The sequence below is a fragment of the Cynara cardunculus genome (genome assembly GCF_001531365.2).
Source record: "Cynara cardunculus var. scolymus isolate 2C chromosome LG 8, CcrdV1, whole genome shotgun sequence".
Classification (NCBI taxonomy): domain Eukaryota; kingdom Viridiplantae; phylum Streptophyta; class Magnoliopsida; order Asterales; family Asteraceae; genus Cynara; species Cynara cardunculus.
The window spans coordinates 1893575-1905660 of record NC_037535.1 but is presented as its reverse complement, the minus strand read 5'-3'; the positions used below and the strand labels follow the sequence as shown (position 1 = coordinate 1905660).

Here is a 12086-nt window from a genome sequence, read left to right as displayed (position 1 = left end):
TTTCTTATAAAGATAATAATTAATTATTTTGTTACAACTCGATAATTATCCTAATTATATTTTAGATTTTTTATATTTTAAAATAAGATGTTTATCCTTTATTTGATTATATTTATCCGCAGTTAATTACACGAATTCAAACATGTAGTTTTAATAAGTTATACTTATGCATAATTTACTTGTAATCTTGAATTTTAAGTAATATGCATCAATATACAGTACTTCATGTATAAAAAATGGTTTTTAAAAGCTTTTTGTCAAATGCTTTTTAATATAGTATAGATACTTAAAAATACATTTACAAATAAATTTAAAATAAAAAATCATGCCGAAACCAGGCCAGGCAGGCCCTTGTTTTCGGTGAAAATTTTGGCCATCTCTACTTGCAAAGGTAGTGATATTTTAGAAATCTTCAAAGAGAAATGACTAAAAGATGAATTTGGTCCCTAAGAATGGTTATTTCCCTTAATTTCCCTTTTTATTTAATTAATTTTGTTCTCACAAATATGAACATTAAGACCTACTTCTTACATTTTTAAAACATGATTTAACTTGATTTTGAAATTAATCGGGCTACATATAGTAACACCATTTTTTAAACAAGGATGCATATACAACACCCATACTCTCAACATTATTAATGGCATATTATTACTAATAAAACAAATAACAATAAAATGTAATTACAATGTAACAAACCTACCACATGTAGGGAGTGAAATAATACAAGTCAGGATAAGAAGCCAATGTAAAGGCGATCTTAAATTTTACTTCCTACATTTAAGCTAATATAAACTAGCATGAGTAAAAATAAAACACGTTTACTCCAATTATACTCTGTATATTAATAAATGTACATTATTTTAATGGTATCTTAGGAGGCGGGTTTTGTGTGAAGCCGGTTGGAATTGTCGATAATCAATTTTTCATCCAAATATACATTATTTTAACAATATTTTTTTTTACTTTTTAAATAAAACAAAATAAATAAATGACATAATGTGTGTGTATATACATACATATATATATATATATATATTTAACTAATGTAGATTATTTATAGAAACAGAACTTAATGATAAATAATTTTAGAAGTTAATTAGAGCAACTTATTTTTTATTTGCCACACTACAATAGTCAAAAATGTAAAGAGTTAATTGCAAATGCTCTAAGGAATCCATTGGTGTACTTTTCTCAAACTACCAATATTAGTTACAAATATAGGCATAGAAATCGTAAATGATGTTTGGAATGTAATCAAACATTATCATGTTTTGGGCATTGCGTCATTCCTCCCCAAATTATGGGGAATCAAAAAGTTCACCTCAATTAGATCCCATCTTTAAGAGGAGGAGAACTATGGATGTCTTATAAGAGACTGGATATTAATGACCATTTGTCTTGTAACAATAAGGTTTTATTGTTACATTCAATTCAAATTAAAAACGAGGGTAAAACAAGAAATGATTTTTAGAGCAACAAATGTTTTATAAAATTAAGAAACAAGTATATATATATGGAGGTTTGTGACTAGGTTTTGGGGCCCATAGTGTCTCCTCTTTTACTGAGCTTGTCTCACTTTTACGAAGCTATTTCATGTCTCATCCCTCATCACTCTGTCTACCACCCTTTACCCTCCCTCCACACACTCTGCACTTTCCACATTCATGTCAACTTTCAATAAAAATACAACAAATTCTATTAATCTGTACATGCAAGATTCATTGTCTTGTGTTCAAGTATTCATGTGCCATAGGAACTGAAACACTAGTATTTGATAAGGGTGACGTGAAATAAAGAATAAAGTATGGTGGAATAATTGAGTGAAAAAAGGGATGGATAATAAGTATGAACATGTTCAATTTGGCTACCCTCCCTGTCAACAACCCACTAACTTTCTGAAATCAAAGGATAAGAGAAAGTGTACAAACCAGTTCTTGAATCATGCAATTTTTTTTTGTGCCTAATTGTCTTACAACACGTAGGAGGGTACCTCATCTCTTTCACAGTCTTTCATTTTTGTGCTCTCATCAATCATTTCATCTTCATACTCTTTCAACACATTCTCCTCAACAATCGCCACGTCTCCTTAATTCCCGTTCACTTAAATTGTGATCAAAACCACGATTCTAGCAAGCAAAGCCTAGAAATGAGTGCAAATCCTTCAAAAATGTTAATAGTAACATATCCTAATCAATCCCAAGAAAAAAAAAAAACGTGTAGGGCAGGTTTTTGGACGTATAGGTTGGCAAGAGGACATACATCTCAATCAGATTCTTCTACTACACCAATGAAGTAACAGCTTTATAAAGAAGATTAAGGACTCTCTGTAAAGCAGAAACAACAAAGGAATATGAAGATAGCATTAGCTCAAGTGTTCTAACCCTTTTCTTTAAAAGCAGAAACAACAATAATTTAAGTGCAAACACGATGATCAAGTCTCAATTACTGAATTATGTCTGACATGCATGGCATAATGTTTGCAGATAATAATGCTACTCTTTGGCTTCAACTCAAAGATAACAAAAGCATCAGGAATCATAGAGTCACAAAAACCTTCGTTACGTAATTCAATCTAAAAAAGATATATGACTCATTAATACATACTTTCCTTTTTTACGATGTTCCCTTTCTTTGCAAAATAAAAAGATAAAGTTACCTATTTGTCCATTATCTTCCTTACATATTACTAAGACCAATGATTCTTGTCCACTAGATCTACGTTTTAATAAAGGGTATTTTAGACATTTAGTTAACATGTGTATAGGAAAAGGTTACAATTTTTCATTGGAAGTGGAGAGTAGCATTCACGAAGAATGGGAGTGAAAAGGTGATTATATATATATATATATATACGGTGGAGGTTCAAACGAGAACCCCTGTGATTTACGAGAACAAGAAAACAACCCAATAACCTCAAATTTTTTTAATTAATAAAATAACTTATATTAAATATAAATAAATTAATAAGAGCAGTAATGTAATTAAGTAATTTTTATTTTATTTTAATTAATTATAATTATCTTTTTTTTTTCATGCATGCTCGTTTCCACTCTCTTCTTTTCCCTTGTGATAATTGTGTGATTGTGTAACCATAACCTATCGAAACCATGAGTTATCGTTGTGATAAGTATGTGATTATCTAACCCTAACTGATCGAAACCATGATCAAATTGAGTGCGCAAGTGATGTTATACTAGTGATATCACATAATTATCACACTCATATAGCACCAAATCGTTTAGTGGATTTTGTCCGTAATCGTTGTGATAAATGAGTGATTGTCTAATTCAAACCTATCGAAACCATGAGTCATCGTTGTGATAAATGTGTGATTGTCTAATTCAAACCTATCGAAACAATGAGTAATCGTTGTGATAAATGTGTCATTGTCAAACCCTAACCGATCGAAACCATGATCAAATCGAGGCGCTGTAATGATAGTGATATCACATGATTATTACATCCATATCACACAAATCGGTAGTCGATCCCCTAATTAAGTTAACCCTAGCCGAACGGAATCCTTGTGATAATTGTGTGATAATCACATGATTATCACACCCAAATCACACCAAATCGTGTTGATATAAGCGATAATGTGATAATTGTGTGATAATCACATGATTATCACACCCAAATCACACCAAGTCGTGTTGAAATAAGCGATCATCATAATAGCCCATTATGTTATCCAAATTATTGGGTTTAGTGTGATCGTGTTTTTAAAATTTTATCACTTTGAGTTCCAATATTACCTTTTTGCCTCTCAAATTTTTTTGAATTGCTTTAATTTTATTTTTAACTTAAAAAATCTTTTACTTTTTATTGTTATAGGGTTAATAAGTTGTTCTCGCGTTTTCGTAAATCACAGGGGTTCTCTTTTAAACCCTTCCCAATATATATGTATATGTATATGTATCCCATTGTAAGGAATGCTTGCCTAACTTCAATTGGGAGTAATCATTCCCTAATCTTTGTAAGCTTTTAAATAATAACCAACTTTTGGTAAGGAAAATCGATGCGAGCTTTAGTTTAAGTGTGTTAGGCGGTGATAAAGATTGTTTCTTGTAGTGGTCTGGTCCCTGCCCCCATGATGCTCTTTCTGATTGATCATGCCTAACCCCATTATTTATTAACAAGCCACTCAGTTTTGACGATTGGACTCGTTTATCTTGTCCCATACTAGCTGGACTTTGGTCTAATCATTGGCCCATGAACTATCGTATGCTTCATAGATATCACTAAATGTTGTCCAACTTTTCATAGCATATGCTTCATAAATGTGTAGGGCTGATTGACCAAGTCTTGAGCCGTAACAGCAAACAGGGACCAGAGGGTTTAAAGACTGTCAATGGAACTGTAAAACCCCACCCAACTCTAGTGTCAACTAACAACGTTCAAATAGGCATATTTTGGGAGACCCATTTGAAGGATAACTTCAGGGGCCTCTCCTTAATGATAAAGGACAGAGACATGTGAACTAATTTGGACACGAGATAATAAATGCATAGTGAATAACTTGATGAAGGTTTAGTGTTTCATGTGAACCCAATTAGGATCTCCAAAATTCTTTTGAGAGGTATATGAAATAAACACGTACTAACCTCCCAAAAGAGGAGTTCTAGAATCAGGCGTTCTATCAAACAGGTTTCTTGCATCATGATATTTAATCACTACATGTCCTGCTACGCAATTTCTGTCACATATTTTATGAAATGATATTCCTTCAGTTTCAAATGCCATGGTAGAACTTCATTACCTGTTGCTATCTTGAGCCCTATGTGCTGCTTATATGCTAGAAAATGGATTGTTCTCATACAAATTTTTTGATAGTTTAGTGTCACAGCAGCAGTTGGACATCTAAAACAAAAGACCAGACTGTATCTTCCATCTATGTTGATGATCTTTTGTCTTCAAAACTATGAATGACATCATCAGAATCAAATACTTCTTCTCATGACTCATGGTGGGTGCCTGAAAATAAAAAAATTAGAAAATTTGTTTTGAGCTATAAAGGGAAGGGGATGGAAAGTTCAGGGACTGGATTTGCCAAAAAACCCAAACTTTTGTAATGAGGAGCGTTGGGGTGGACCGGTGGTTACCGGCAACGGTTGGGGTTCGAATTGGTATCCGTTGAAGCACCATTCGGGTGAGATTCTTGCCATCATCTTCGTCCCACTTTCCCCAGAAAAATCCCTCTGAGTTTGCAAGAAACGATCGATAATAGAGAGAATTCTGCCGAGGTTTCGGTTACGGTTCGTTTGAAATTCAAGCGTCAATTGGAGGTAAATTCTAAAACAAGTTCGACGATGTTTACATAGTTGAACTCGTTTTTAGTTGCTAATTTAGTAATGCGAGTCTAGAGTCATACATGGCCGTTCGTTGCCAATTTTGGCCGGAAAGCTGGCGGGTCTCGACAACGGGGTTAAGAAAACCCCCAAATCCGAGCATGTTAGTTGATGTCAATTGTTGTAATTTGTGCTATAGGTTAGTGATACCTAATAGTATGCAAAAGAAACGAGTCCGTTTGAGCAAAAATGGAACTGGAATTCGAAAGATGGGGGGTTCAAACATGTTTTATGAACAAAGACGATTGATTTAATTCTGATACAAAACCCTAGAAATCATGATACGATTATCTCGTTTCAAATTTCTCAGAACCCATTTCACAAATCATTCTGAATCAAAATATTCAGGATCATTTGGCTTGGGTACTGGGGTACGAATAGAATCATCAAAATCCAATATCTCGCATCTTCTAACATTTGTACCCAACGAGATGCCTGTCTCCCTAATCCTCGCTTTATTCTTGCTTTGTTCGCTAACATTCTCACGGTTATAACTCTCTTTCGCCTTCAACATTCCAATTAACTTTCGCCTTTTGTATCGTTTCCATGCCGATTGTATAAAGCAAGCAGCCCAGGTCCTCCACTGGTGCGAATGAACCCTGAATGTGTGTCTCAGCTTCTTGTTATGCAGCTTCTGAAACCGTGTGGCCACAAACTTCAAGTCCTCAGATGGAAGACCAAATGCTTCCACCTCCATAACTGCTGTCACTGTCCTCGTGGACAATGGGAGGGTGTCCGTTGAACGTGGGTCCAGTGCCCACGTCAACAGCTCCTCCCCACAAAAGTCTCCCGGACCAATCTCGCACTGATTCCAGAAACCAGCCCGTCCTCCATCCGTCGTGTAGGAATCTAGATGTCCATGCATTATGAATAGCATTTCATTGGTTGGGTCGCCCTCACGCAATAAGCAAGTTCCGGGTGTGCATATCACAGGTCTTAGTCGTTCGCATATTGCATCAATTGTGCGTTCGTCCATTTGATCAAAGAGTGGAACCTATCAAGTGATCACATATATAATCTGTAAGGATGTATATAATGTAAAACTACGTGGATGATCGGTAGATCAGAGAACTCACACGTCTAACTAGTTCAATGCAGATGTGATGTTTGATATCTCTGTGGATATCCATAGGAAGGGCATCCAGAATGGCTTTTTCTTCAACCTTCCCTTGTTTGATCCATTTGTAAAGGTCGTGTTTGCGCACACGCTCCCTCATCGCTTCCGGAAGTTGCCGGTGGTTCATCCATCCTTCTGTATCCATTTGCTGGATCCTATACTCTTCTAATCTCTGGGATCTTGATTCAAGATACGTCTGTTTCCCAAAACATGAAATCAAACATTCTTCCATTCAATCAATTGAAAGTAAAATTACCAGATAATCAATAACCACTACAACAAAATCATCTGTATAAGAAGTCAAATATGTCTAAATGTCTTAATAGACTACTTTACAATGACGGGTAAAAGCTCACCTCCATGGTGCCAATAACCATAGCAAGGAGCAACAATCCTGTGAGCGATATGACTATGCAAAAGTGTGTTTCTGCAAGAAATGTACTTGCTTGAAGTTCCTCAGCTCTGGAGCTGCAAAACTCATAAAGTTAAACATGGAAACTAATCGAATCCATGTGTTCATAACTCAAGATTGGGGTTGGAAGCAAAGTTACCCTATTGCCCTAAGACCCCACCAAAGACAATACGAGTATTTTGTGAAGAAATCCAAGGATGCAACTCCATAATCTACAGCATCAAAGATCATCCCGTATTCGTAGGATTCTGTCTCCGGTCCACATGCATCGGTGATATTACTCGTTTGATACCACGATGCACGGCCAGGATCATCGAGATAACGACAATTGAAAAACTTCTCACCGCACCCTGGTTCTTCACTGTCGCATACCTCTTTCCAACACAGTCCTTGCCTCTCGATTGATAGAAGATAATAGCAGGCTCCGAAAACCTTCCAAACATTTTCAACAATCAAACGAACTCAGATTCGATTCTGCTTAATTTGAGATTAAAAAATCGAGAAAACTAAGATGATGAAGAATTAACATTACATACATGAGCTGCCAACAGAAAGAGGACTATATTATAAGCAGCCCCAGCCAATGTGGATTCAGCCACCACCCCAACTACTTGTGTTAAATGAGATGTAAGTTTGAATATAAGATAGAGCCTCAAGAAGAACTGAAACATGATGAAGTACAGTATGCTGATCTTCGTACTCAGCATTTCCGATTTATCAAAAATCGGAAGCCATGTCAATACCTGAAACATTTTCAATCCATCACTATGAACACGAACCAAATGTTTTTTTTTAGCTTAATCTATAAATTATTCATAGTGAAGATGTGAGAGAGAATGAAGAATGCACCTGTGGAATAGGAAGAGAGGCAAGCAAATCAAGAGAGAAGTCTCTCTTGAGATACCTTTGAGAGATCTTAAAAGGGTCTAGAACCAGCTCTCCTCTTCCGAGCAAGCGAGTGGAAGGAACATCGTAAGCTGTGCGGAAACGAACATAAATCTGAATGATGTAGAAAACGTCGACAATGGATCGAATGACGGTTAGAGTGATCTTTAAGGAAGTATCTTCACCCATGCACATCTCCTCCTGGTTCACTAAAGGCAAGTAAAAGAAAAGAGGGTCTATGGCAATGGAAATAAGGGATGCAACTAAGAAATACTTGTTCCATTGCCTTACACGCTCTCCCCGAGGATCGAAAACACGACCTTTGACTTTTCTGTAGTCCTCGGAGAACACTCTCGTAAGTCTTTGGCTAATAACACGCCGGTTCTTGTTGGGTACCAGAGATTTTTCAATCTCAAATCCGGCAAGTTTTGTAGAATCGGGATCCATTTTCTTCCGGCATGTGGCTAATTAGATGAAGGCCACCATTTTATAGACGAACTGAAGCGGTGAACAAGAACCAGATAAAGATTGGCGATCATTTTGGAGCATATGAGATCCCTGATGTTGTCTCTTGTAAGTTGCTTCCATTTTTATATTTGTTTTAATTTCCATTTAATGAAATCATTATATAGTAATTATACTGATGTTCAACGGTATGTGTTTGGTAGATGGTTTGAAATTCTATTCCTCGTCTTTTCTGGGATTTGGTACATACAAACACCAAAATAGATTAACGATTTCCTGCAAATCCATATCCATACTCTGATACATAAATTGCAAAAATTCAAAATTAGTCTACGCAAGATAAAACTCTCGTGGTTGCAGCTTTCTCGTCTTCAAGGTCGGCCAACGCTATTTGTAGTGATCGAAAACCGACCCATCATACTGTTTAGAATTGAGGTCTTTGTTTAGCTTCAGCGACAGTGACACGGATATTTCTACCATCAACATTCTGCGCAAGACATTATAACAAGAAAGATTCAAGAAAAACAAGATTTTGAAGGGAAATCAAAGGTGGAGGAGGTTATGAAATGTAGCTACTTACAAGGCCWTCCAATGACTCGATTGCACTATTGACCTCATTGGCAGAACTGTAAGTTACGAAACCAAAACCCTTTGATCGACCACTGTCCCTATCGTAAATTACTCTAGCTTCCAAAACATTTCCTTGATCCTGAAATAAGGTTTCAAGAGCCAGATTGTCGACACTCCATGCAAGGTTTCCAACATAAACCTTGTTCGCGTTGTCGGAGCTTCTTCCCCCTCCACCACCACCACCACCAAAGCCGCCACGGCCTCCATCTCTTGAAGTCCCTCTGAAAGAAGACTCTCCTCTGCTTGGAGGTGGCCCTGAATTTACCCTCAGTTGTCTTCCATCAAGTTCCTGCAATTTCAATACATTCTTGCCGAAAACTGAAATGTCTAACAGAAGAAACACACATAATACTAGCTCCAGAGAGATGAAAATTCAAACACCTGTTGCTAGGAATGCTATTATATCTTGTAATAAAGAAACCCCATCAAAAAACTTACATAGCCATTGAACTGGCGAGTAGCCGCCTCAACTTCTTTGATGGATGACATAGTGACGAAGCCAAAACCCCTGCTTCTTCCGCTAATTTTGTCATATACAACCTGCAGCAATCACAAGTATGGTTCACTTGTCTCATTGTTTTCATCGTACATTCAACAAAAAAGAGCAAATAGCTAAATAATGCACCCATAAATAATACAGATTTGCAAGAATATGAAGGATATTTTGGAATAAGAAAGTAGGTATATCTAAAAGCATAGAAAATAAAACTTCCAAATTAGGTTTAAAACAGCAAGTTATACCTCAACCATCTCAACATTTCCAGCTCGTTGAAAGAGATCAGCAAGAGCTGCACTGTCAATGTTAAACGGCAGGTTACCCACATAAACTTTAAGGTCAGGTGAATAATTGGGCTGCTGTTCTTCATCACCATCACTTGATAAGTCCTCGTCTAACTCGAAAGACGATGCAACAGCTAGATTTCGGACAAATCTTGACGAGGAGGTGGGTTCAAAGAGCTTGCTGGAAGTAGTGGATATGGAGAAAAGCTTCGGAAGAGGATTAATGGAGATGAAATGGGAAGGGATTTTGGGGATAGAAGATAGGGTTTTAGAGGAAGTAAGAGTGAAAAGTTGAAAGGAGAGCGTAGAGGAAGCCATTGTTATGGGGTAAGGTTTAAGGGGGTTTTAGGAAATTTGAAACGCCTTGCCAGAGAGAGGATAGGGCGGATGAGGAGGGAGGGGATAAGAGATATTTCATGGTTTATATAAATTGGTTTCGTCATGGGTATGGGTTGACCCGACCCATCAACACCTTATCTCGATATCTCATCAATTATTGTTTTAAATCAACTATTGTCATTCCATACCCTAAACATTACTTTTGGAGGTAAACAGCACCCAAATGATATGACAGGCACAAAAATCACCAACACTGTGTGTCTCGTTGTTTCGACAAAAATGAACAAGGGCTGAATCAAAGTAAAGAAACTGAGCTCTTAAAATGCAGCAAATTTGGTATCGAATTTGTATGTTTGCACAAACTTAAAAAGAAACCAAGTTAAAGCATCCGCTCAAAGCGATCCATTAGTATTTTGATATCAGACTCGCAAAATATATGATTTTTCCTTGCTATGTCCCCTGTTCTTGTCTATCAGCAGCTAGTCGACTCGCCAATTCACTCAACTCGCGTGCTGCATCGCGCATTGCCAACAGTTCCAGCCTCTCCACATGATCCTCCACCCCCTTCAACACGTTTCTCTGAGCTTCCGACATTTCCTCCACATTACAATCCTCTTTCAATCCACCCAAACACGATGAATAAACATCCACCTTACTCCCAAATCTTTTCCTTTTCATCTCTTCAACCAACTCCAATCCATCATCTACTCTATTAGCTGAAACGTACCCTTTAATCATAGTCGCATAAGTAACCAAATCTGGTTCTATGTTTCTTCCCTTCATCTCCACAGCAAGTTTCTCTGCCTCTTCCATTTTCTGAACTTTAGTGTACCCATTTATCATCGTATTGTAAGTAATCAAGTTTGGCTCCAAGTTTCGTGCCTTCATCTCCACCAAGATCTTCTCTGCATCCTCCATTTTTCTAACCTGAGAATACCCGTTAATCATTGAATTATAAGTAACCAACTGTGGTTCCATCTTTCGATCCTTCATCTCCATCAAGAGCTTCTCTGCCTCCTCCACTTTCTTCATCTGAATATTTCCATTAATCATCGTGTTATAAAGAACGAAATCAGGAAAAAGTTTTCGACTTTTCATATCTTCAAAGAACCGGTTTGCTGTCTCAACTCTTGATGAACGACAGAAACCCGAAATCATGAGTGTGTAAGTATGTTGAGTTGGAACTACACCTTCAGACAACATTTTATCAAAGAACTTCTCAGCCATCCTGAACTTGTTTTCATTTATGATCACCTGCAACAAAGGATGATACGACTCGATCGTTCTGGGCACACCCAATTCCTCCATTTTCATGAAAATTTTAACACAGTTCTTAACAATGTCCCATTTGCGATTGCTCTTTGCATAACCATGGATCATAAGAACAAACAAATGTTCATCGTAATCAAGACCCTTTTTAGACATACTCAACAAAATCCGTTTAGCATCCTCAAGCCTTCGATCTTTACACAAAATCTCAAGCATTTTGTAATGTGTTTCTCTGTCATGCTTAAACCCAAATCCTTCCACCCATTGGAAGAATCGTAAAGCACGACTAGGGTTTCGATTTAATACATTGTAAACAAGATTGTGATCAAGCAGAGGAACAAAATTTGTAATCGAGCTCTGCAAACGGGTCGCCCAATCGTCATCTTCCATCATTCTGCAAATTGCATCCTCAATCATTTGTGGATGACGATTGATCTCACCGGCGATTCTTGATTGCCCATTCTTAATCATCCCGGCTTGTGATTCTCGGGTCGAAAGGTGTGCTTTCGGATCTGGGTATTTTTCATTTCGGGGTTTATCCGTTGATGAATAGAAACGGTAGTGGGGTTTGAAGAGTCTGTAGTGTTTGAGGAGTCGTGGCTTTGATACAGCGACATAGCGAGAAGCCATTTTCGGTGATTTTGCCGAACTGAGTGTGTAGGTAGGTTTAGGGTTTTTGTACCGAGTTCAAAGTTACTCACTGCACTGAGTTGACTCAACCACTCTAAATGTACAACATATGATGCATAGACGTAGCTCCATCTTTCTTGTGAATTGACTGAATCACGAGTTGGCTCCACGTCCATCTAAATGAGATCAAAGGTTTTTCATGATACCC

General features: G+C 37.2%; 3 protein-coding genes across 3 annotated transcripts; all 3 read right to left on the bottom strand.

Annotated features, from left to right (window-relative positions):
• Positions 1-5529: 5529 nt before the first annotated feature.
• Positions 5530-8430, bottom strand: LOC112517122 (protein CNGC15b-like). Its single transcript, XM_025124452.1, has 6 exons — positions 7730-8430; positions 7417-7623; positions 7020-7312; positions 6825-6936; positions 6428-6664; positions 5530-6345 (listed from the first exon to the last, which is right to left on the bottom strand). Exons 1-6 carry the CDS (start codon positions 8210-8212, stop codon positions 5677-5679), a joined length of 2001 nt encoding a protein of 666 aa, XP_024980220.1. The 5' UTR covers positions 8213-8430; the 3' UTR covers positions 5530-5676.
• A 38-nt stretch (positions 8431-8468) lies between these two features.
• LOC112517123 (29 kDa ribonucleoprotein A, chloroplastic-like) lies at positions 8469-10025 on the bottom strand. The gene is made up of 4 exons (XM_025124454.1): positions 9602-10025; positions 9299-9400; positions 8811-9149; positions 8469-8717 (listed from the first exon to the last, which is right to left on the bottom strand). The coding sequence occupies exons 1-4, from the start codon at positions 9956-9958 to the stop codon at positions 8655-8657; spliced, it is 861 nt and encodes a 286-aa protein (XP_024980222.1). The 5' UTR covers positions 9959-10025; the 3' UTR covers positions 8469-8654.
• A 358-nt stretch (positions 10026-10383) lies between these two features.
• On the bottom strand, positions 10384-11878 carry LOC112516782 (pentatricopeptide repeat-containing protein At2g37230-like). Its single transcript, XM_025124016.1, has one exon. It carries the CDS (start codon positions 11876-11878, stop codon positions 10430-10432), a length of 1449 nt encoding a protein of 482 aa, XP_024979784.1. The 3' UTR covers positions 10384-10429.
• Between the last annotated feature and the right edge of the window lie 208 nt (positions 11879-12086).